Source organism: Eubalaena glacialis, chromosome 18 (assembly GCF_028564815.1).
Source record: "Eubalaena glacialis isolate mEubGla1 chromosome 18, mEubGla1.1.hap2.+ XY, whole genome shotgun sequence".
Classification (NCBI taxonomy): domain Eukaryota; kingdom Metazoa; phylum Chordata; class Mammalia; order Artiodactyla; family Balaenidae; genus Eubalaena; species Eubalaena glacialis.
Genome location: NC_083733.1, coordinates 60064544 through 60087549, shown reverse-complemented (window position 1 = coordinate 60087549; position 23006 = coordinate 60064544). Strand labels below are relative to the sequence as shown.

At 51.5% G+C, this 23006-nt stretch overlaps 1 protein-coding gene across 1 annotated transcript; it reads left to right on the top strand.

Annotated features, from left to right (window-relative positions):
* Positions 1-66: 66 nt before the first annotated feature.
* On the top strand, positions 67-16381 carry PPP1R13L (protein phosphatase 1 regulatory subunit 13 like). The gene is made up of 14 exons (XM_061172791.1): positions 67-270; positions 1394-1678; positions 6033-6113; positions 6219-6358; positions 6723-7227; positions 7338-7436; positions 7511-7602; positions 7916-8336; positions 9773-10227; positions 12456-12587; positions 12684-12817; positions 12906-13072; positions 14737-14936; positions 15790-16381. Exons 3-14 carry the CDS (start codon positions 6059-6061, stop codon positions 15826-15828), a joined length of 2439 nt encoding a protein of 812 aa, XP_061028774.1. The 5' UTR covers positions 67-270; positions 1394-1678; positions 6033-6058; the 3' UTR covers positions 15829-16381.
* The last annotated feature ends 6625 nt before the right edge of the window (positions 16382-23006 follow it).

Below are 23006 nucleotides of genomic sequence, written 5' to 3'. Positions count from 1 at the left end.
AGCCCCCTCGCTGTGTGAGCACAAGTGGGGGAAATTTCCACTTGTGCACAGCAGACAACCGAGAAAGCCATCTTTTACCCAAAGTCTGCTCCCAAAAGAAGCCGACTCGCCTGTTTGGCGGGAGTTAGAGCCTCACCAGGTCCCGGCGGGTATCCCCACAGTCTCAGACATGATTTGCTCCAACGTTGCCTTAAAGGGGCAGCCACATTCACAGGACCTACCCTTAAAGAGACAGGAAGATCGATTGGACTGGAATTCTTAAAGAGGCAGGTAAGAGTCTAGGTTGGCAGGACTGTGCTTTCAGTGTTACAATCCCTTCTAGGGAGGCCCAGATGCCTCAGAAGTTCAGAACTTGAGTGAGAGAGGTGGGAAAATGGAGGAATGGGGGTAATTCCTCCCGAGGGCGTTAACTACCAGCCAGGGGCGGGGCTCTGGGCTCCAGGGGAGCGGGAAATATAGGGGGAGGAGCCTGTGGATCCCGGGGCGGAGCCTCTGGACTCCTGAGCTGGACACGCGTGGGACGGTGCGGACTAAGGGGCGGGGCTGTGGCCCAAAAGACGGGTAGATGCCCTCGAGGATTTAGTCTCGTGCGTTAGGGGGACATTTCCAAAGGCTTTGAGGAAGGGAGAGAGAGTAGAAGTCCTGACCAGCGCCCCTTCCCTGCCCCGGGGTGCGTGTAAGCAGCGGCAAGTGAACGCAGATTTGGGGGACACGCCCACGCCCCTTCGCACGGGGACCGCACAGCGTAGGGCGACGGGCGGAGCCGCGGGACGGTGGCTAGACAGGGTGATCCGACTGCATTCCTGACCGGTGTGTCAGCGCTGATCCCCGCCCCCTTGCCGAGATTTCGGATCCTACTTTAGAACTGGGGCGCCCACCTTCTCAGTGAGCCAGCGGCTGCTCAGAGAGGAGGAGGGTCAGGGGAAGAGGACGCGTTGCCTCCTCCGGGGATCGCCAGACAGTTCCCGCGCGTGGGCGAAACACCCGGGCCCTGCCCCTGCGGGCTCCGGGACTACAATTCCCAGAGGACGCGAGGCTGGGAGGTGCCCGACGTCGGTCGTGGAAGCTGCTGGGAATCGTAGTCCCAGCCTCCAACTTTGGGAGCAGTTGGTGGGAAATTCTGTAAAGATCCCAACCACCCTTTTTACCGACGGAGAGACTGAGGCTCAGAGACCCGAGGGGATACTGATTTTAGCGAGGCCCTCTTCTCGCCTTGGGGGCGGGATTTGTGAGTCTCCCCCAGCCTATATATCCTTCTACCTCTTTGGTGGCGTCCAAATCTTCTTTCAAGAAGGGGGAAACTGAGCCTGGAGGAGTGGGGCAGGGACCCAGGAGTTCGTCTCCTGCACCCACAGCGAGGTAAGAGCCTGGATTCTATTTACGATTTACGTAGCCAGGTCACCCTTGGCCTTTCGACCTCGCCCTTCCTGTCTGTGAAATGGACTTTGGGTCAATCCAAATGGGAACATACCCGTCTACGTCCTGCCCCTCCGGGACTACAAGTCCCAAGGTGCTCGAGGCGACCCTGGCTCCCCCTCCCCTCCGGGACCCGCCTCCCTCCGGTCCGAGTCACGTCGTCTAACCTGTTCCCGGCGCCTGCCCCGCCCCGTCCTCCGCTCCCCGCAGCCGGAGCCGGAGCCGGAGGAGGACCCCCGGTGCCAAGATTTGCCCCGGATCCGTGAGTTACAACCCCCGCCCCGGGGTTCAGCGGCCCCGGTGGAGCCCGACACTCGCGTCCCTGGGAGGGTCGGGAGGACACTCGGACGCCAGGTCCCAGGGCGGAATTGGGGGACTCCAGGAACGTTAGAAAGCTAGAACTTGGATGCCTGATTTACTGGGCAGAAGGAAAAGGGGCTCGGATGCCTGAGTTCTTGGAATGGAGGGCTCGGACGCCTTGGTCCCGGGGAGACGTTCGGAGACGTTCGGAAACGTCGGGACGTTTCAGTCCCTAGAAATGGGGGCTCTCGGAAGCCTGAGTCCTTGAGTAGAACTGGGGTATTGGATCTCTTGGGGAGAAATGGGAGACTCGGACTGCTGGGGCTCTGGAATGGGCGGCCATCCCTACCACCCTTCAACTGCCTTCTCGACCGAGCCTTTAGGTCTCCGAGCAGAGTTAGGGGTGGGGTGGGGATAGTGGAACCCGGGTTCCTGAAATGAAGCAGAACAAACACCCAGGGTCCCTCTGGAGGCTGTGTCCCGCCGTTCCCCCCACTTTCTGGCTCTGGGGTGGGGGCCAACGTGGCAGGAGGGAAGTAGGACAGGTCTCCAACCTCCCCTGTGCCGCTGCGCGATCCCCAACATGTCATTAACCGGGGCGTCAGACCTGGCTAAGCAGAGGAGGGACCTCCGCCCCAGGGCGCCCCCTGGCGGGGGCGGGGAACCTCCTATTGTCCCATAAAGGTGGGAGATATCTGGGATTTGCAAAGGGCATTCTAGAATCCAGGGCAGAATTCCAGAAGGTGTGGTTGGATTCTGGGGGGTTTGCATGGCGGGCACAATACAGCCATTACACAGAGAGGACGGAGGTAAACTGAGGCTTAGAGGTCACACTGGCAGCAGAGTTGGGGGTCAGGATTTGCCCTCCCCCTTCCTCAGCCGCTCTCTGGGCGTCGGGATACCATCCACTCCCACCGGATTTTCTGACTCACTTCTCTCCTAGGGCTCCTGGCCCTGACCCTGAGGTGAAAAATGTCACCTCCACTCCCATCTGTCTGACCTGAGGTAGTGTGGGAGATAAGGGAGGATAGAGGCTAATTCTGGAGGTGTGTGTCTGTCCTTGAAGCTGGGGGAGGGCAGGGCTTGGCACCTCCCTCCGCCCGACTCCCCCTTCTCTCCATCCCCATGAGTCATGTGAAGGGATTAAACAAGGGGTGGGGCAGGGGGTTCTGATGAAAGAGGGAAGAACTTCCTAATGTCTGGGCTTGAAGGGCATTTGGTGATAGCCTGAGATGAAATAAAAAATAATAACCGTGGCTGCCAAGACAGAGCTCACAGAGTGCCAGGCTCAGGGCTGGCAGGTAATGGATGGTTCCCATTGTCTACAGAAGTCTCCGGCAACTGCCCAAAGGTCTCACTTCCATTGAGGTTTGCTGAGCCCAGCCCAGGGAATGACTTCTTTCTAGTCCAATGGGGAAACTGAGGCTGGAGTGTGGGCACAACGCACACCCTAGGCTTTTGCCACCTTCTGTCTGGAATCTTCCAGAGATTCCTATGCCCTGGAATGGGCCAGAACTGGAGATGGCTAGAACTCAGGAAAGCAGGGGAGAATTTAGCATTCTGAGATCCAAGGGCTGAAGTCAAGATTCCAGGGGTTAAAGCTCGGGGCTTTTAGAATCTCAGAAAGATTTGAAAGGGCTGTTTTGGAGGGAAAAAATTACTTTGGTTTTGAGCCTTCAGTCTGTTCCAGGCCTGGGAATTAGGAATCTTATACTTGTGAACTTTATTTTGTACCCTTCCCTGTTCTAAACTCTATACATAAATTATGTCGTTCAAACCTCACACTTCTTTGAGGAGAAGGTATTAATTCCCCTATTATACACACAAGGAAACTGAGGCACAGAGACGCTAACTAGCCGAAGGTAGAGATTTAAAGAGGGGAAAGGCCCTAGGTCATTCCACAGATGTCCACAGAGCGGGGAAACCAAGTCCCAGACAGGGTGGGGCCTCTCCCAACGTCTGTCTATGTGGACAGAGCTGGAGGATTCCAATCTGGGTATTCCCAAACCAGCCTGGCGCTCTGACCCGGTTCCTACTCAGGATGATTCCTCCAGGAACCCCCCACCCCTGATTTTTAACCCCAAAGAACCGGGCTGGGGTGCAGAAGATGCCGGGGAAGGAGACCTAAGGGCGGAGGAGAGGGGAGCCCGGCGGAGAGGACGTGGGGGTGGAGGACAGGGGCCTGGAGGAGAGGCGCGGTCCTCGCCACCCTTGCCCCCCGCCGGGCCCCCGCTCCCCTGCCGCGGGAGGTGCGGCACCTGCCCGGGCCCGCCGCGCATTCCCCTGCTCTGAGCTCAGGAGCTGTCTGTCCGCCCCGCTGCGGTCGGGCCGTGACCTGGAGCGTCCCCTGGCGGCCCTGACGCCCGTTTCGCCCGCCTCAGACCCGGGACGGGCCCACGCCCAGCCTTGGCATTTCCTTAGACCCAGAGGATGTAAGCGTCTTAGAATTTGGGGATCATGAAATCCCCCAAAGAACCATTCGCTACCAGAATGCCGGCCCTGGAGGTAGCATAGATTGTTCACTTTTATATTTTAACGAACACAGAGGGTTTCCTGTGTATCTCTGAGATTCTAAAAGGCGCAAGTTTTGATTCCTATAGTCTCTCCTTCCCCTGCCCCGCGCCCGGCATGCGGGGTCTTACCTGGACCAGGGATCGAACCCTGTGCCCCCTGCAGTGAGAGCTCAGAGTCTTAACCACTGCACCGCCAGGGAAGTCCCCTATAGTCTCTACTTTTTGAGGCCTCAATTCTCAGAGCCTTAATTCCTCTTGCACCTTCTGGCCAGTTGGATCCTCACAACTGTCCTCTGAGGTAGACTGCTATTTATCCTCATTTTACAGATCAGGAAACTGAGGCAGTCTTGTCAGGTGGGACAACGGTGCCACCAGATTTGAACCCTCCTTAACTGTGCTTTTAGCAACTCCACTATACCAGACATTCACCTAGACTTTTAGGACTTCGGAATCCTGGGATAGATAGAACTCAGTGCAGGAAGACAGAGAAATCTAGGCTAGCCAAAGTGGAGAATTCTAGAATGTTCCAAAGATAGAATCTTGGACTGAGAACTTTCAAACAATAGACTCTCAAGCCGAGGGTTTTAGCCTCTATAGAAATTTAATTACAACCTCAAGGTCCTTATAATTTCAGAATCTAGGCCTCTGAGAGATTGAGGAGGCCTCTCAGAATAGCTGATTTGCCTCCTCCTTTCACAGTTGGGGAAACTGAGGCTCAAGGAGTGGAGGGGACTCTTAGCCCAAGGTCACACAATCCTAACACACCCAAATGAGCCACCAGCCCCAACAGGTTCTGTTCTGAGGCTTCCCAGACTGAGGCCAGAATCAGCATGCCCCAGCCTGCCCTGCTGCCCACGCCTGCACCCCAAGTCAAAGCTAAGTGGTCGGTTGGTGTAGTGGGGAGGTGGCAGAGCTGGCGGGCGTGGCGGCTACCATGGAGATGGGGATGGTGCTGGCCTGACTAGTTCCTGGTGGCCTGGCTCCTTCCCACTGGGTTGGCGACCACAGTGGCCCAGCCACCCCTGGCCAACTCCCTGTTCTTCCTGTTGACGCTGGGTCCGTGTGAACACGCTGAGTCTCCTCTGGGTGGGGACTCTGGGGAGAGAGAGCTGAGTGGTCCCCGCCCTCTGGAGTCCCTCCAGACTGACGGAGATGCCCCAGAATAACAAGTTAGGTCCAGGTGTGAAATCTAGTATGCTGACTTCTTGCAGGGTGACCTGGAACAAATGTTTCTGAGCCCCACTTTCTTTTTTGCTATGGAGGTTTTGATCATGGGATAAGGTATTAGTTGTAAAGCACTTGGCACAATTCTAGGGGGCAGTGTTCTCTCAGTAAATGGTTGTTTTATTTCATTATACCCTCGAGTAACTAGCAAAGGTCCTGGCACATAGTAGGCAGCACCATCATTATTTTTAAAAAGATCCCCAGCATCTAGCACGGTGTCTCTTGGTCCCTAGTAGGCATTCAGTAATTGATAGTTATTATTATTGCATCCTCTGTTCACTATAATGTCTGTCACATAGTAGGTGGTTAATGGATAATAGTTGAAGGAATGATCACGTCTTATTAGGGCTGAGGTAGAGGGATGGACTAGGAGCCACGGAAAGAGAGTGAATTGTCCTGAGCCTTCCTGGAGGGCTTTGCAGGAGTTGGCATTTCCCAGCAGGGGAAGTGGTGGGTCATAGCGCTTCCAATGGAAGGAAGTAGGAGAGTAAAGGCACCGTCCCGCTCCTCAAGGCCCCAGGTTCCCTGTGGGGGGGGCTCTGAGCGGGCTCTCCCCCGCCCCCCCCTCCCCAAACGCAGGCGCCCCGCTGCGGCCAGCCGGCACCATGGACAGCGAGGCGTTCCAGAGCTCGCAGAACCTTCTGGACCTGAACTTACAGTGTGAGCTGGGGTAGGGGGCGGGGCCCTCGGGGCGGGGCGGGGATAAGGCGGGGCCCTGCCCAGAAATCCGGGTCCTCACTACTACTCCCGGCCGCCCGGCTCTAGCCACGAAGCACGTGGACCTGAAGCATATGGAGCTGGACATGGCGGCGGCCAAGGTGGACGAACTGACCAAGCAGTTGGAGTCTCTGTGGTCAGACTCGCCGGCGGCGCCTCTTGGCTCGCAGGCCAGAGCCCCGGCTAGGGTGAGCCTGCTTGCCCTGGTCCCCACCCGGGCCCCCAAAGTCAGGTTCTTTCCTCCAGGAGTTCAGGCAAGCCTGTCCCATGGGGCTATGCAGGCTGTGGGCTATTTAAAGGCACTTGTGGGATTAGTGGAAGTGGGGATCAGTGAAAGTGGACGTCTGTCAGGACCCTCGGAAGAAAAAGGTTTTTTTCTAAGCGGCACAAAGGCACTGTGCATGCAAGCCCCAGCCCTGATTGCAGGGCTCCCTATGCCTGAATCTCCAGCCCCGTCCAACTCTCCAGGGTTGATTTTCGATCACCTCTATTGACCTACCAACCCTCTACTATTGTCTCCTTTGACCCCTCAATGTCCCGACCTCCCTACAGCTGTCCGGGTACAGCCTCAGCCCTGTCCCCGAGCCCTTGGGCAGCCGCGGGTCCCCCCGGAAGGCAACCACCGACGGCGCAGACACCTCGTTCAGACGCTCCGAGAGCGCCCCGGCTCAGCTCCCTTACGGCTCGCTGTCCCCTAAGGGCCGGCCGTCGTCACCGCGCACCCAGCTCTACCTGCAGCCGGATGCCTACGGCACCCTGGACCGCGCGCCCTCGCCCCGGCCCCGCGCCTTCGATGGAGCAGGCAGCCCCCACGGCCGTGCGCCTTCCCCTCGCCCCGGCCCGCTCCGACAGCAGGGTCCCCCCACGCCCTTTGACTTCGTGGGCCGTGTCCGCTCCCCCCGTGTCAGCCCCCTGGCCGAAGGGCCCCAGGCCTTCTTTCCCGAGCGCGGGCCCTCGCCTCGCGCCCCGACCGCAGCCTACGATGCGCCGACTGCCTTTGGGAGCCCCCTGCTGGGCCCTGGCGTCAGCGCCTTCGCCCCACCTCTGCGCACGCAAGGTGAACCAGGGGGCCGAACTTGGCGGGTGGGAGTGGCGCAAGGTCCGGGACCAGCTTCGGCCCCCCCCCCCCGCCCCCCCGCCACATCCTCATGGGCAACCTCTCTCCAGACGACCTAACGCTTCGGCGGCGGTCCCCCAAAGCCTGGAACGAGTCTGACCTGGACGTGGCGTACGAGAAGAAGCCCTCGCAGACAGCGAGCTATGAACGTGAGTGGTGCGAGGCCAAAGGAGTGGGGGACCCGGAGAGGCCTCCCCAGACCCTAATGATTCCCGCCTCACAGGACTCGATGTCTTTGCGCGGCCTGCTTCACCAGGCCTGCAGCTGTTACCCTGGAGAGAGAGCAGCCTGGATGGGCTGGGGGCCACCAGGAAGGTGAGGGGCCGGAGAAACTTGGGGAGGGGGCTGGTGGGCAAGGGTGGAGTCAGGGCTAGTCTTCCCCTCCTGGCTGCTCCCGCAGTTTCCGTACCCTTCCCCAGGGTCTTCCTTTATCCTGGATTTCCATCCCCTCCCTGACCCTCTTTCCTTTGCCTTCCTCTGTCTTCCCTCCCCTCTTTCTCTCCCTTCTCACCTTTTGCCTTTACCTCCCTCCTCCTTTCCTCCACTCCCTTATCATTCACTCCCTTATGCCTATCTTCCTCCCACCTGAGCCCCTTCTATCTTCCTTCCTTCCCTCTTTCTCCCCCAGGACAACTTCACCAGCGCCACTCTGCCCCGCAATTACAAGGTCTTCCCTCTGACCAACGACAGGCGTTCTGATGTGGACAGCTACCGCCGATCGATGGGCTCCGCGGGGTCATCAGGCACTTTGCCCCGAAGCTGGCAGCCTGTCAGCCGCATCCCCATGCCTCCTTCCAGCCCCCAGCCCCGAAGTGCCCCCCGCCAGCGCCCCATCCCCCTCAGCATGATATTCAAGCTGCAGAATGCCTTTTGGGAGCACGGAGCCAGCAGGGCCATGCTCCCTGGCTCTCCCATCTTCTCTCGAGCTCCCCCGCCTAAGCTGCTTCTCCAGCCCCAGCTGCCTCCACAGTCCCAGCCACAACTACAGCTTCAAACCCTTGCCCCAGTCCCCCAACCCCCTCAAGAGACTTGGTCCCCTGTGAGTGAAGGTGAGTCAGCAATGGGGGTTCCGGAGGGATGGGTGAAGGGAGGACAGATGGCTGGGGACCAAACCAGCTTGGGGTCCCATCACAACCAAACACCTGTTTCCAGACATTGTCCCTGCAGAGAGCAAGGCCAGATGAGCTTGGGGATTTGCTCAGGAACTAGGGATAGCACAGTGCTTAAGCATGGACCCTGGAGTCAGACTGGCTGGCTCCACGCTGTGTGACCTTTGGCAAGTCAGTTAACCTCTCTGGACCTCAATTTCCTTGAGTGTAAAAGGTGAATAGTGATAGAACCTACCTTATTGGGGTATGGTACTAGATTATTTAATCCATATAAAGTCCTTAAAATAGGGCCTGATGTATAGTAAGCCCTCAGTAGCTATCATATTAATCATTATAATTATTAGTAGTTTTTGGTGTGAGACCAGCGCAGGGCCTGGATTTAAGCAGAGTGGGTTTTGATCCCCTCTCTACCATTGACATGCTGTGTAACTGAGGATAAATTAATTAACCCATCTGAGCTTACATTTTCTCATCTGTGAATAGAGATTAATAACATTTACTTCATAGATTACGATGGACAATGAAATCATGTATAAAATGATCATTGTATATTTCTACCTGCTTTAGAAGCTCTGATAGAGAGCCAAGAAACAGAGAGAAGAGACCAACAAGTACCAAGATTCTAGTCCCAGCAATTTTCTTTCTTTCTTTCTATATTTATTTTTGGCTGCCTCGGGTCTTCCTTGCTGCACGCGGGCTTTCTCTAATGACAGCAAGCAGGGGCGATGTGCGGGCTTCTCATTGCGGTGGCTTCTCTTATTCTGAGCCCGGGCTCCAGTAGTTGTGGCGTGTGGGCTCAGTAGTTGCGGCGGACGGGCTTAGTTGCTCCACGGCATGTGGGATCTTCCCGGACCAGGGATTGAACCCGTGTCCCCTGCATTGGCAGGCATATTCTTAACCACTGCGCCACCAGGGACGTCCTCAGCAACTTTCTGCCTGAGATGTTAGGAGAGGAAATTCTTACAATCTTAGAAAGTCAAGTTTATCATAATGGTAGGAGCAGAGATTCTGGAGTCAGATAGGACTGAGTTCAAATCCCAGCTGTGTGGCTTTAGGCAACTGACTTGCCTTCTCTGAGACTCAGTTTCCCTTTCTGTAATAATGAGATGTTAGCCACATCAACGTCACAAGGTAGTGGTGAGAATTCGATGATAGGCATGTAAAGCATGAGGCACATGCTAAGTGCTTGTTAAATGGGGGATGCCATAATTGTCTATTATTCACAACCCAGGGAAAGTGTAGCCCAGAGAAAGCAAGGAACTGCCCTGAGGTCACACAGCAAATCAGGCATTTGTTGCAAGTCCTGGAAGTTGTGGGGAGGGAGTCTCTCGGGTCTCTTGGGACCCCTCCTTTGATGGGGCTCTTGCTCCTTGTAGGCCTCCCCAAACCTCCCACTGAGCTGGAGCCTGAGCCGGAGCTGGAGGGGCTGCTGACGTCAGGGCTGGAGGCTGGTGATGCAGATGAAGATGCTGTAGCTCGGCCCCTTAGTCCCACACGGCTGCAGCCAGCGCTGCCGCCCGAGGCACAGTCAGTGCCCGAGCTGGAGGAGGTGGCACGGGTGCTGGCAGAAATTCCACGGCCCCTCAAACGCAGGGGCTCCATGGAGCAGAGCCCTACTGTAGCCCTGCCCCCCACCCACAAGAAGCAGTACCAGCAGATCATCAACCGCCTCTTCCATCGTCACGGTGGGCCTGGGGGGCCCGAGCCTGAGCTGTGTCCCATCACTGAGGGACCTGAGGCCAGGGCAGGGCCCCCTGCTCCAGCCCCACCAGCTCCCATACCACCCCCAGCCCTTCTCCAGAGCAGCCCACCAGAGCAGCCACAGAGCATGGTAAGTAATATAGGAGGAAACTGGGGTATATTACTTAGCATATGGAAGCATCCCTTCCCTTTTAGGACAGAACCTGGAAATTGTACACATCACATCTGGCACATTCCCCTGGCCAGGAACCCAGCTGCAAGGGAAGCTGGGAAATGTAGTTTTAAATCTAAGTGTACCTGTGCTCAGAAGAAAGGGAGAACATATATGGAGGGGCATTCAGAAGTCTTGGCCACATAGAGATTTTCTCTGCTCTTCTCCAGTAACCTGTCCCCCCAGGGCTTCCCTTCAGGAATCTTAGAGTCTTCCAACCTGGAAATGACTTCGTCTTGGCATGACAGAGGGTTTATTCTGGGGTCTGAAAAGCCTGCCTGAATCGAGGCAGTCACCATTTCTCTCCCTAGTTGCCACAGCCTCTCATGTCCGCCTTCTCTGGGGAGCTGCTCTCTCCTCTTACACCTCAGCAAGCCTGTGCCATGGCTAGAAATGGCCCACCCAGCCCTGACTCAAAATGACCTCTCAGTTCAAGTCTATGGTGTCCTCTGACTCTAGTCAGAGCTTCTTCCATTCAGATTTTCAAGAACAAGTCTCTGATCTCTGAGGCTGTGGGTGTCGCGGTTAAGTGCACCAGCGGCAGAGCTAGGCTGCCTGGGTTCAAATCCCAGCTCCACAGCACTTATCGGCTGTGCAACCTTGGGCCAGACACATAGTCTCTCTGTGCCTCAGTTTCCTCATCTGTAGAATGGGGATGAAAATAAGCATAGGGTTGCTGTGAGGATTTAATACATTAATATAGTGCTTAGAATAGTGCCTGGCACTTAACTATTAACTATTATTATTGTTATCATTTGACCAGGGGCTGGTCTCCTGCTGATCTTGGTCTGGTTTCTGCATCGTGGCTTGGAGGGGGCGGGGTGTAGTCACATGGAACAATCCTGATTGCTCAATGTGGGTAGACAGATGGAGGAGAACAATTCCCAGAGAAGACGTGGGGGCCAGGTGGACCCCAAATGCCTATTCCCAGGCCCTTCTGAGGGTGGAGCTAAGAAATGTTGAGGCTCAGGATCTTGAAATCAAGAATGGAAGAATGACAATGTCTTGAAATGGTCAAGTTGCCTCATTGTAGAATCACAAAGTTCTGGCCACAGAGAAACCTGAACACTCACAGAATTCAATAATTAAATCCTGGCATCACAAACTCAGAAGAGTGAAATTTCAGAATTCCACAACACTGAAGGTTTGCACAGGATCTTAGAATTAAAAAGTTAGTAACACAAACCCTGGTTATTACTGATTCTTGAAGTCCCCAGAACTGAAAATTAAAGACTCATCCTTTGAATCTTAAATCATAGATTAGTGCACTAATATGTTATAATACAGAATTTTATTTAAGTGAACATTTTCCACTAGAAAGAAACACACAAACATAGTAACTAGGAAAAAATAGATAAAAGTAGAATAAAGAGGCCCAAATAACAGCATTCAGAGAGAACCACGATTAACATTTTGAGTATTTCCTTCCAATCTTTTGGAATGAAATTCTCACCATGAAATATTCAAGTTCTCAATCATAGAATCTTGGGAATGCAACGTCCTGGGTCCTCAGCAATTTGAAATGGCACAACTTAGCATTTCTGGACTCACACATATTGGAAACTTAGCATCAGAGAATTTTTAAATGAGTGGCTCGTGGGATCTTCAAATTCCAGAATCTTGAAATCATTGACATCGAAGACCAGAATCACAAATGCTATATGCAGAATAAATGAATTTTGTAGGATACTTGAAAATCAAAAGTAAGAAGGCACAAGGAATAATATGATAAATATTCTAATTCCAAACATCTGAAATTAACACTTGGTAACATCTTGTCACGTGTGCTTCCTAGCATTTTTTTTTTTTTTAATATATAAAAGAAAGGAAACTATGGATTGAATATCTGGCTTCCACAATCATCCTCATGGTCTCCCAGCTTCCTCTCAGGTCTCAGGGCCCAAGATTCCAAAATCACCCGATTCCCTGAATGTTGCAGGGAACCAGAGGCTGTAGAACTGAGGGACTCTCCTTCCCATGGCCCTCTGGACTCAGGCTATGTACGTTCCTGGGTTCCAGTCTCAGCCCTGTCTAGTTGGATGAACTGGAGTGGCCGCCTGGTCCCTGAGCCTCTGTTTCCCTGCTCTGAGGAATGGGTATATTAGCAATCCCCGCCAAGCCGCTGAAGCCCCGGTCCTGTCCCCCAGGAGATGCGCTCCGTGCTGCGGAAGGCCGGCTCCCCGCGCAAGGTCCGTCGCGCGCGCCTCAGCCCGCTCGTGCTGCTGCTGGACGCCGCGCTGACCGGGGAGCTGGACGTGGTGCAGCAGGCGGTGAAGGAGGTGAGTGCTGCCGGACAGAAGGGCGGGCGGGGTGGGGGCGGCAGACGCTGGATAGCAGCCGCGGGACTGAGCCTCCCCGTCCCCCGGCCCGTCCAGATGAACGACCCGAGCCAGCCCAACGAGGAGGGCATCACCGCCCTGCATAACGCCATCTGCGGCGCCAACTACCCCATCGTGGACTTCCTCATCGCGGCGGGTGCCAACGTCAACTCCCCCGACAGCCACGGCTGGTGAGTCCTGACCTCGCGCGGCCGGCGTGGGGCGGGGAAGGCGCTGCGGGCCCCAGCGCGGCCTCTCACGCCTGCATCCCACGCCTAGGACACCGTTGCACTGCGCGGCGTCGTGCAACGACACGGCCATCTGCATGGCGCTGGTGCAGCACGGTGCGGCAATCTTCGCCACCACGCTCAGTGACGGCGCCACCGCCATCGAGAAGTGCGACCCCTACCGCGAGGGTTACGCCGACTGCGCCACTTACCTGGCAGGTGCGAGGCAGGGCTGGGGCCCCTCGGTGGGCGGGCTGGGCCACCCCTGGGGGAGGGCGTCGCAGGGACTGGGACGCCCAGCTGGTAGATGTTGGGCGGGGGAAGGCGGCAGACTGCGGCTCCTGAGAGAGGACGCGGGGGGCTGTACCAACCTTGTGGCAGCATCACCGAGGAGGGGCCGGCGGGATGGACCACCTGCACGGGTGGGGCACTGGGCCTCTCACCTGGCAGGTGCAAGAAGGGTGTGTGGGCGCAGCAGACTGTGCCACCTTCGAGGGAGAGGGGGACAGGGGAACTGTGCCACGCAAGCTGGACACCTGTAGGGAGAAGAGAAGGTGTGGAGACTGCGCCGCTTTATCTGCTTTCTCGTCCACGGGGGTGGGGAGTTGGACGTTCCATCTATACCATCTACCTGGCCTAGGGCTGGGCACATGGGCTGTGCTACCTGTGGGAAATACAGCACCACACAGGTGAGAGGTGAGCAGGCCATGGCTTCTGGGGAGGAGCTTGGGGACTCTTCCACTCCTAGTGAGACACGAGGCTGTACCATATATCTCCGGGGCGGGGGGGCACATCACTTAAACAGGTGATGGGAGGAACTAGGTAGGCCGTATCCTGGGGAAGTGCCTAGGGTCTGTAGCGCTCACCTGGAGGGGCCAACTCTATCATAAGGCGGGGTTGGGGACCTCAGAGAGTTGGGGTAAGGCAGGCTGTAGGACCTGGGGGTGGGACAATGTATTTGAGAGGTGAGCCTGGAGGGACTACACGACAGCCTGCTGTGCTGTGGCAGAAAGTGGATGGGAGCCATGGGGCTGTAACACCTGCCTTAGTGGCGAGCAGCGGCAGGCCAGGACTGGACCGCTGGGGCGGGAAGTAGACCGTCCACTGAAGCTTTGGGAAGGGGGATTGTGACCACCTTTGTCACAGGTAGATGAAGCCTATGAGATAGGAAGATTGTACCTCCTACCTGCCTGGACTTGGAGAGTTCTGTGAGGATGAAGTAGAGATTGAACAGCACACTTGCGGGCGGAGGGGTGGTGGAGAGGAGGGGAAACTGGAACACGGTGGACTGAACCATTAAAGAGGGGGGAGCATGGTGGACTGTACCATCTGGAAAGGGGGCTAAATCTTTGATGGGATTAAAGGGGGGTTCGGGTGGCCTATACTATCTGGAAAATTATTACATCCTCTTTGAGACTTTATTTTTTGGGGAGGGGGCGCAGTGTGCACTGCACCATCTGGAAAGGGGGAGTTGGGACCACTTTGTGGGGAGGAGTAGGGCTGAACCATCTGAAGGAGGGGTTGAGTCATCTATGGAGACTGTACCACTTAAGGGGGGTGGGGTGCAGACGACTGTACTTCTAGGAGTGATACAGGGACTTAACCAGATGTAAGTGGAAATGGGGACCACTGACCCTGCCTCGGGGGTTGGTGGCCCGGCTTGATGCACGCCAGTGTTTTAGAGACTGTCAGTCCTGGCAGCTGACTCCACCTGAGGCCCCCCTCTCCAGACAGGGGTACACAACTTTTCAAGTGGCTCATTCCCCAAGGTGAGGCTGGCGCCAAATCTCAGGGTCTGTCCCTGTCCCCAGCGTGTCGTATCCCTGAGTGTTCCCGGCCCCCCTGAACCGGGCGCTGACGATCCCTGCGGTTTCATGTTTCAGACGTGGAGCAGAGCATGGGGCTGATGTACAACGGGGTGGTGTACGCTCTCTGGGATTACAGCGCTGAGTTTGGAGACGAGCTGCCCTTCCGCGATGGCGAGTCGGTCACCGTGCTGCGGAGGGATGGGCCAGAGGAGACGGACTGGTGGTGGGCCGCGCTGCACGGCCAGGAGGGCTACGTGCCCCGTAACTACTTCGGGGTGAGCGCAGAAGCGATATTGTGAGGAAAGGGGTGATCCCACGGGAAAAAGGGCAAGAGAGACAGTGCATGACATTGGGGAGGAGGGGAGGTCAGAAGAGTCCATTATCGGTTGTGGGGAGGTGAGGATGAGCCCATTATAATAACGGGGGAGGTAAGGGAGAGCCCCTTTTAGTTAGGGGAGGAAGAGCCACTTACTGGTGGTACTTCGTGGGGTACTCACCAGTACTGCCTTCCTAGTTATTTGATTGGTTCGTGCTCAATCAAATATTTTTATTATTCCTAATTATATTCATGGGGAGGTAAAGAAGAATGTATTCTAGCCAAGGGGAGTCATGAAGAATCCCATCTTGGTGATGGGGGCAGTTAAAGAATTGGGTATTACAGGCATGGAAGCTTTTGTTACACTGCATTGGGCAGGGTGAGGAAGAATCCATTAATAAAATTGCGGTAGAACTGAGGGAGATACTACTAGGTTAGCGGAGGAGACCAGGAAAATCCCATTATATTCCTGGGAGAGAAGACGATTCCTTTAATTGGGGAATAGGTGGAGGTGGGTCCCAACCAGACAGCCATGGTGGTAGGGAGAGGCGGGCGTCTTTTTTATGGCCGTATGGGAGACTCGGAAATACTCCATTTCATCAAGCCTGCTGCTGATTGGAAGGCTCCAGCTGGTGCTTGCAGCTGACAGGGGATTCTGGTGTGGTTTGGGAGATACTGAGAGAGTCGATTAGGAAGGGATGGGAGGATGGAGACAGTCCACGTGTTTGGGGGTGATCAGGTGACTGTATTAAGTTTGGGGTGGAATGAAGGGGTGGGAGCTCCTGGTGTCTGAAGAGCCTGTCTTCCCCCAGCTCTTCCCCAGGGTGAAGCCTCAGAGGAATAAGGTCTAGCTGGAGAGAAGGACTTTTCGAAGGGATACAGGAGAAAGCAGCAGCTGCCTTCATTCCAGAACTCCTCCTCCCTTACTGCTGCATCTCTCTGCGCCCCAAATCCTTGCAGGGGCGAGGTCCTTGCCAACACCTCTCTGCTTCCCTGGAAGCCCTGGGGAGAAGGAGAACCCCAGCTTTAAATTAGAAAACTGCCTTAGCTGTGGGAGGTCGTGGTGGGGCTGGGAATCATTGGGAGCAAGAGAGACCCCCCCAATTGCCAAGTCACATCCTGTCCAAAGTGCCTCGTGCTCCTACTGCCCACCCCCCCCGCCCCCCAAAAGAAAGGCAACCCACCATCCCAGCGGAGCCTGGAGTGGGTCACCGCCACTGGATTTTCCCAGGAGTCACCTCTGCCACTATCTCTACCAACAGCCTTCAGGGGCCAGGTGAGGCATATTAGTCTCTATCAGCATCCCTGCCCCCTCTCTCCCCAGTCAAGTGCCTTTACACAGTGCCAGTTTTATAACAAAATGGGGACGTTTTTCATTATAAATAAAGGTAGTTTGCACAGAAATTGACTTCCTTCTCTTTGAACTCCGTTCTGACTTAATAATTCTCCTCATTGTTACTATTTTTGGTAAACCAGTCTTAAAGTAGCCCTTTTGGACGGGATTTCCCTCATGTGAATCCAATCCTTCCTCTTTCAAATATGCCTACTTTTTTTTTTTTTTTTTTTTTTTGTAGCGTCTTGACCTTTTTTTCATGTTTTGGATTCTTCTTTTTAAGTGTCCTTAAGCTTAAAGACATAAAATGTCATAATTCTGTCATCTGAAGTTTGGTGCCATCTCCTCCTGTAATTTGGTGTGTCTGCTGGTTCTCACTCATGGTGGCTTGTTTCCCCATGTGTATTGAAATTATGGATTGTGAGATCATCTTCAACAGGGCTTTATCTACTGGAAATCCATGTGGACTTTTTGAGGGTCTGACCCTGAAGAGTGATTTTGGAAGAGTGATTTTCCCCACTTTTTTATTTCATAAACTGCCCCTTGAAGATTTTTGACAAATCAGAAGCCTTTCTCTCTTCTGATTTGTATTTCTTTACAAATCATAAAACTTCAACATTGTCATTGTCTGCAATGTCCAAAACAACTCACGTGGGAATTTTAATTATTTTTAGTTAATTTAAATTAAATAAAAATTAAGGATTCAATTCCTCAGTCACACTAGCCACTTTTCAAGTGCTCAGTAGCCACATGTGGCTAGTGGCTACCATTTTGGACAGTGTAGATAGAGGACATTTTCATCATCCCAGAAAGTTCTATTGAGTAAAGCTGATATACATTTCCATCATCCAGAAGTTCCATCGTGCCTCTTCCCAGTCAATATACGCATGTCTCCTCCGCATAAGGGGTAGCTGCTTCTATCACTGCCAATTAATTTTCATGAATATACTTTAAAACTCAAATGGTACTGGTACTAAGATATTTGTAATGAAGAAAAACAATCCTCCTGCTACCTCTCCCTACTCCCATCTGCTTTCCAGAGGCTACTACTTTCAACTGCTATAGCTGTTTCCTCTGGTATTTTCTTGTATGTTTCTAAATATGCTGGCATTGCTATTTCTTGATTTGTCAATTTTAGGCATTCTCTACTGATTTCCTGGTATAGTAGATGAGGTTTGAGGTCTATTAATCTGACTCTACTTTCCCTCTCCTCAATGAAATCATAATTTTTATATCAATCAATAGTTTTTTAAATGTTGTGATATGTAAATATGTTTTCACTGCAGAGCCATGCAGTATATTAGAATTTTCTCTTCACAAACTTCTAAATTTTTGAGAATTAAATTTACCTCTGTGACTTGCTTAATTTTATTTACACCTATACTTAATACTTTTCAAATGTTCCATGGAATCTTCCATATTACTAACAGCTCACTCAAGTTTTTTTTCCTCCCTCCTAAAGTCCTCTCTCCTACTTGAATATGGACTTGATGCTTTCTAGGCCTACACCAAGCTATCCTGGACTTCCCTGTGTTGGATATTGTTTCCTGGATTCCATGTCTATCTTTCTTTGTTGACTCTTCATTTTGCTGGAGCACATGCTCCAGTAGTTCCCTTAAAAGGGAGAGGAAGAGATAAAGATTTTTGAGTTCTTGCATGGCTTAATATATCTTCACTTTATCCTCCAACTTTATTATGGTTTGTCTGGGTGTAAAATTCTAGGTTGGAAATATATGTATCCCTTGAAACTCAAATCTGTTTTCTTCCTAAGTTGGAACGCAAGTTTAGATAACAAAGGAAACCTGTTTGGTTTTTTTTTTCCCCGCAGATTTGTTTTCATTCTCCCTCTGCTTTGAACTTGTATTTGACTTGCTTTATTCTGGAAGCTTTTGGGATCGTCTCTCTTTCTCTGGTTCTGAAATTTCATGGGGATATGCCTCACTGTAGCTTTTATTCATTAATCATTCTGACCCTAAGTCTGTCCTTTCAATCTGGAGACTCATAGCCTTTGGTCCTGGGAAATTTTCTTGTATATTTATGTGTTGGTTTCTTTGTGTGTGTGTGTGTGTGTGTGTGTGTGTGTGTTGGTTTCTTCTTCGTTTTCTTGCTCTCTTTTTCTGGAATTTTTATTATTTGGATGTTGAAGCTTCTGGTTTGAGCTTTCAGTTTTCTTATCTTTTCACCACTATTTTCCATCTCTTTGTTAATTTTCTCCTTACTTTCTAGGAAATTTCCTTGACTTTATCTTCTAATCCTTTTATTAAAATTTATGTTTCATCTACTATTTTGAATTCCCAAGAACTCTTTCTTGTTATTTAATTATTCATTTTTCATAGCCTACAGTTCCTATTTTATAAATGTGATATCATCTATTATCTTGCTAGGTATTTTTTATAGTATTTTAGTTACAGGTGTTTTTGTGTTTGTTTTGTAGCTTTCTTTTTTTTCCTGTGTAATCTTTGTTTCTTCTGGGCTTCTTTATTTTGTATGTGTTTACACTAGTCTGATCTCTCTTTTGCGTAACAGAGATATGTTAGTTTCCCATTACTGCTATAACAAATTATCACAAACTTAGTAGGTTAAATAACACAAATTTATTGTCTTTTAATTCTGGGGGTCAGAAGTCTGAAACAGGTCTCAGTGGGCTAGAAATCAAGGTGTTGTCAGGGCCATGTTCTTCTGGGGGGAATCTGTTTCCTTGCCTTTTCCAGTTTCTAGAGGTTGCCTATATTTATACCAACAGTCTGTTTATGATGATTTAGTGTTCTCTAAGATTATAGAGATTTACTCTACCTTACTCCTCACTTCCTTCTGAGTCCTCACTAGCAGAATAGCTAACACCCATATTTCTACAAATGGTCTGCAAGGCTATCTAGGCTTTTCCCATCATCATCTCAACATTCTTCCAGCCTCTGCCCATTGTCCAATTCCAAATCCACTTCCACATTTTTAGGTATTTGTTACAGCAGCACCCCACTTCCAGTACCAAAATCTGCACTAGCTTCCCATCACTGCTTGTAACAAATTGTCACAAACTTGGAGGCTTAAACAATACAAATTTATTATCTTACCATCTGGAGGTCAGACATCTGAAATGGGTCTCACTGAACTAAAATCCAGGTGTCAGCAGGGCTGAGTTCCTTTCTGGAGTCTATGGGAAAGAAGCCCTTGCCTTGCCTTTTCTAGTTTCTAGAAGCTGGCTGTATTCCTTGGTTCATGGCCCCCTTCTGTCTTCAAAGCCAGCTCTTGCATCTCTTCCATCTCATACTTCCATTGTCACATCTCTATCTCTTGACTCTGACCCTCCTGGCTCCCTCTTTCACTTATGGCTACACTGGACCCATCCAGATAATCCAGAATAATCTCCCCATCTCAGAATCTTTAACTTAGTCACATTTGCAAAGTCCTTTTTGCCACATAAGGTAGCAAAGGAGAACAAGTAAACAAGGAGACAGGACTTCCCTGGTGGCGCAGTAGTTAAGAATCCACCTGCCAACGCAGGGCACACGGGTTCGATCCCTAGTCCGGGAAGATCCCACATGCTGCGGAGCAACTAAACCCGTGCACCACAACTACTGAGCCTGTGCTCTAGAGCCCGCGAGCCACAACTACTGAAGCCCGCGCGCCTAGAGTCCATGCTCCACAACAAGAGAAGCCACCGCAATGAGAAGCCCATGCACTGCAACAAAGAGTAGCTCCTGCTCGCCGCAACTAGAGAAAGCCCACGTGCAGCAACGAAGACCCAAAGCAGCCAAATAAATAAATAAATAAATAAAATTTAAAAACAAAACAAACAAACAAACAACAAAAAAAAACCCCAAGCAGACAGAAGTCCCTGCTCTCAAATTCAAACAGTATCTGGAACTTTGATTATATTTAGCAATTATTACTCCTTTTTTTTGAGTTGTGCTATGATATTATGGTTATGTTTTTACAAAGAGTCTTTACTTTTAGAGCTACATTCTGAAATACTGATGGATGAAATGATATGATGTCTGGGATTTGCTCCAAAATAATCAACTGGTGGGAGGGGAAGTGGCTGGGGTGTAGATGAAGCAAGATCAGCCCTGAGTTGAAGATTGATAAAGCTTCATGTATGTGGGGCTTCGTTAGACTATTCTCTCAACTTTTGTATCCATTTGAAATTGTCCTTAATAACCGGTGATAAAATGCCCCTGGTTTTGTAGAGCTGACATTCTAGTGGAAGAGACAGACAATAAACAAAATGATAAGCAAAAAATATATTCTATCGGATGCTGATCGCTGCTATGGAAAAAACTAAAGCAGAAGCGGATATATTGTGCCTGATTGGAGGTGTATTCATTCATTTCCTGTGGTTACTGTCACAAATGACCCCAAACTCAGTGGCTTAAAACAACACACATTTATTTTCTTACAATTCATAAAATCAGAAGTCTGAAGTTAGTTTCACTGGGCTGAAACCAAGGTGCTGGCAGGGCTGCACTCCCTGCAGAGGCTGTAGAGAAGAATCAATTTCCTTGTCTTTTCTAGCTTCTAGAGCTGCATTCTTGACATTCCTCGGCTCTGCCCTCTTCCTCCAACTTCAAAGCCCACAGCATGGCATCCTGCTTCAGTGTAGCAGTGCCTCTGTTTCTGTCCTGCTGTCAAATCTCCCTCTTACGAGGACACGTGATTACATTTAGGACGCACCTGGATATCTCTCAAGATCCTTAACCATCACACCTGCAAATTCCCTTTTGCCATATGCGGAAGGAAAATAAAAACGGAGTCAGTGTCGCTAAGAGAACTCTCTAAAATGGAGCTGAGAGGCCATCGACGAAGTGTGACTTACGCACATCCCAGCCTGGATGGAATCTGACCTTTTGATCACTTATTGTCTTAACATAGGCATCAAGAACATCTGCCAAGGGACTTCCCTGGTGGCACAGTGGTTAAGAATCCGCCTGCCAACGCAGGGGACACGGGTTCGAGACCTGGTCCGGGAAGATCAAGCAACTAAGCCCATGTGCCACAACTACTGAGCCTGCGCTCTAGAGCCCGCAAGCCACAACTACTGAAGCCTGCACGCCTAGAGCCCGTGCTCCGCAACACGAGAAGCCACCGCAATGAGAAGCTCGTGCACCTGCTCGCTGCAACTAGAGAAAGCCTGCACGCGGCAATGGAGACCCAACGCAGCCAAAAATAAATAAATAAATAAATAAATTTATAAAATTAAAAAAAAAAAAGAACATCTGCCAAAAATGCAAGATACTTATCGGACCCTAACCCTAAAATAACTCATGACAGCCTATCCACTTGTGGGACCCTTACCCTAAAATAACTCTTGATTCCTTAAGGACAAGTATTCCCTGGCTTGTGTCAGAGCCAATCACGATTCTCACCAGACAACTTTAACAACCTTGTGGCTTTTGTTTTATAAGCCCCTGATGCTTTCTCTTCCTCAGAACACTCCTTCAGTTTTACCCAAATCTGTGTCTCCTGAATTGCAATTCTTTTTTTTCTTTTTTAATTTTTATCAGAGTATAGTTGATTTACAATGTTGTGTTAGTTTCAGGTGTACAGCCTGAATTGCAATTCTTAAGACCCCATATAAACTCTTGTTTGCAACCTTCTGTGTTTTGTTTTGTTTTGTTTTTGGTTGACCCATGTAACCTATGAACATTCATAGGTTCCAGGGCCTGGAGATCTTTGGGGACCATTATTCAGCCTATCCAGGGTGTATTGCAATTTAAACAGGGTAGTCAGGGAAGGCCTCGCTGAGGAAAGGACGCTTGAGGAAGACTCTAGGAAGGCTTGAGGGAGGTGAGGAAAGAAGCCATGCAGAGATCTGAGAGAAGAGCCTTTCAGACACAGAGAATAGTGACTACAAAGGCCAGGAGGAGGCAGGAGGCAGTCATTCTAATTGACTGCTGTCAACCACCCCTGCTTCCAGGTATTCATGCCCTTCAGTAGCCCCTCCCCCTGACTGTGGGCTTGTTGTAGTGATGTATCCTAAGGAATGCAATACACTAGGTCCTCACTATCCATGGGTTCCGCTCAACCAACAGCAGATTGAAAATACAGTCGTCCCTTGGTATAAGTGGGGGGGATTGGTTCCAGACCCCCACGGATACCAAAAATCTGTGAATACTGAAGCCTGTCATATAAAATGTCCTAGTACGGTTCGTCTTCTGTATCTGCGAGTTCTGAATTCGTGGATACGGAGGGCAGACTGTAAGGAACTTGAGCATATATTCACTGAGCCCCTGCTCTGTGCATGTCCTGTACTGGGTGGCAAAAGGCACACACAGTGGTGACTAAGACAGTCTCAGCCCTACCCTCCTGAGGCTCACAGTCCGGTGGGGGAGACAGAAACATCCCCAGGGAGTGACGACCCAGAGTGGGCAGGGCTGGGATGAAGGTGGGATGGGGAACAGCACCTGGCCTAGCTGTAAAGCCTTGGGCAAATTTTTCTCTGAGACTCAGTTTCCTCGCCTCTAAAGTGGCGATTATGACCCTTACATCAACAAATGACATTTATCACAGTCATACAAATGAAAATATACTTCCAAAGTTAGGCAAAGGCTCTGAGAATAGGTCCTAGGGAGCTAGTAGAACTCATGATCGTGGTGGCGGTAGGGGCGGGTGTTGAGCCAGTTAGTGAGGTTGCTGACATGACCTTGAGCCTTAAGAGATACCACAGAGATGCTCCTTGCAGTACCATGTACGAGGAGA

Bases quoted from the DNA above. Each gene is read 5' to 3' on its own strand.
- PPP1R13L (XM_061172791.1), top strand. From the start codon at position 6,059: ATGGACAGCGAGGCGTTCCAGAGCTCGCAGAACCTTCTGGACCTGAAC. The intron at 7,228-7,337 runs GTGAACCAGGGG...ACCTCTCTCCAG, and splicing joins CCCACCTCTGCGCACGCAAG to ACGACCTAACGCTTCGGCGG. The intron at 10,228-12,455 runs GTAAGTAATATA...CCTGTCCCCCAG, and splicing joins CAGAGCAGCCACAGAGCATG to GAGATGCGCTCCGTGCTGCG.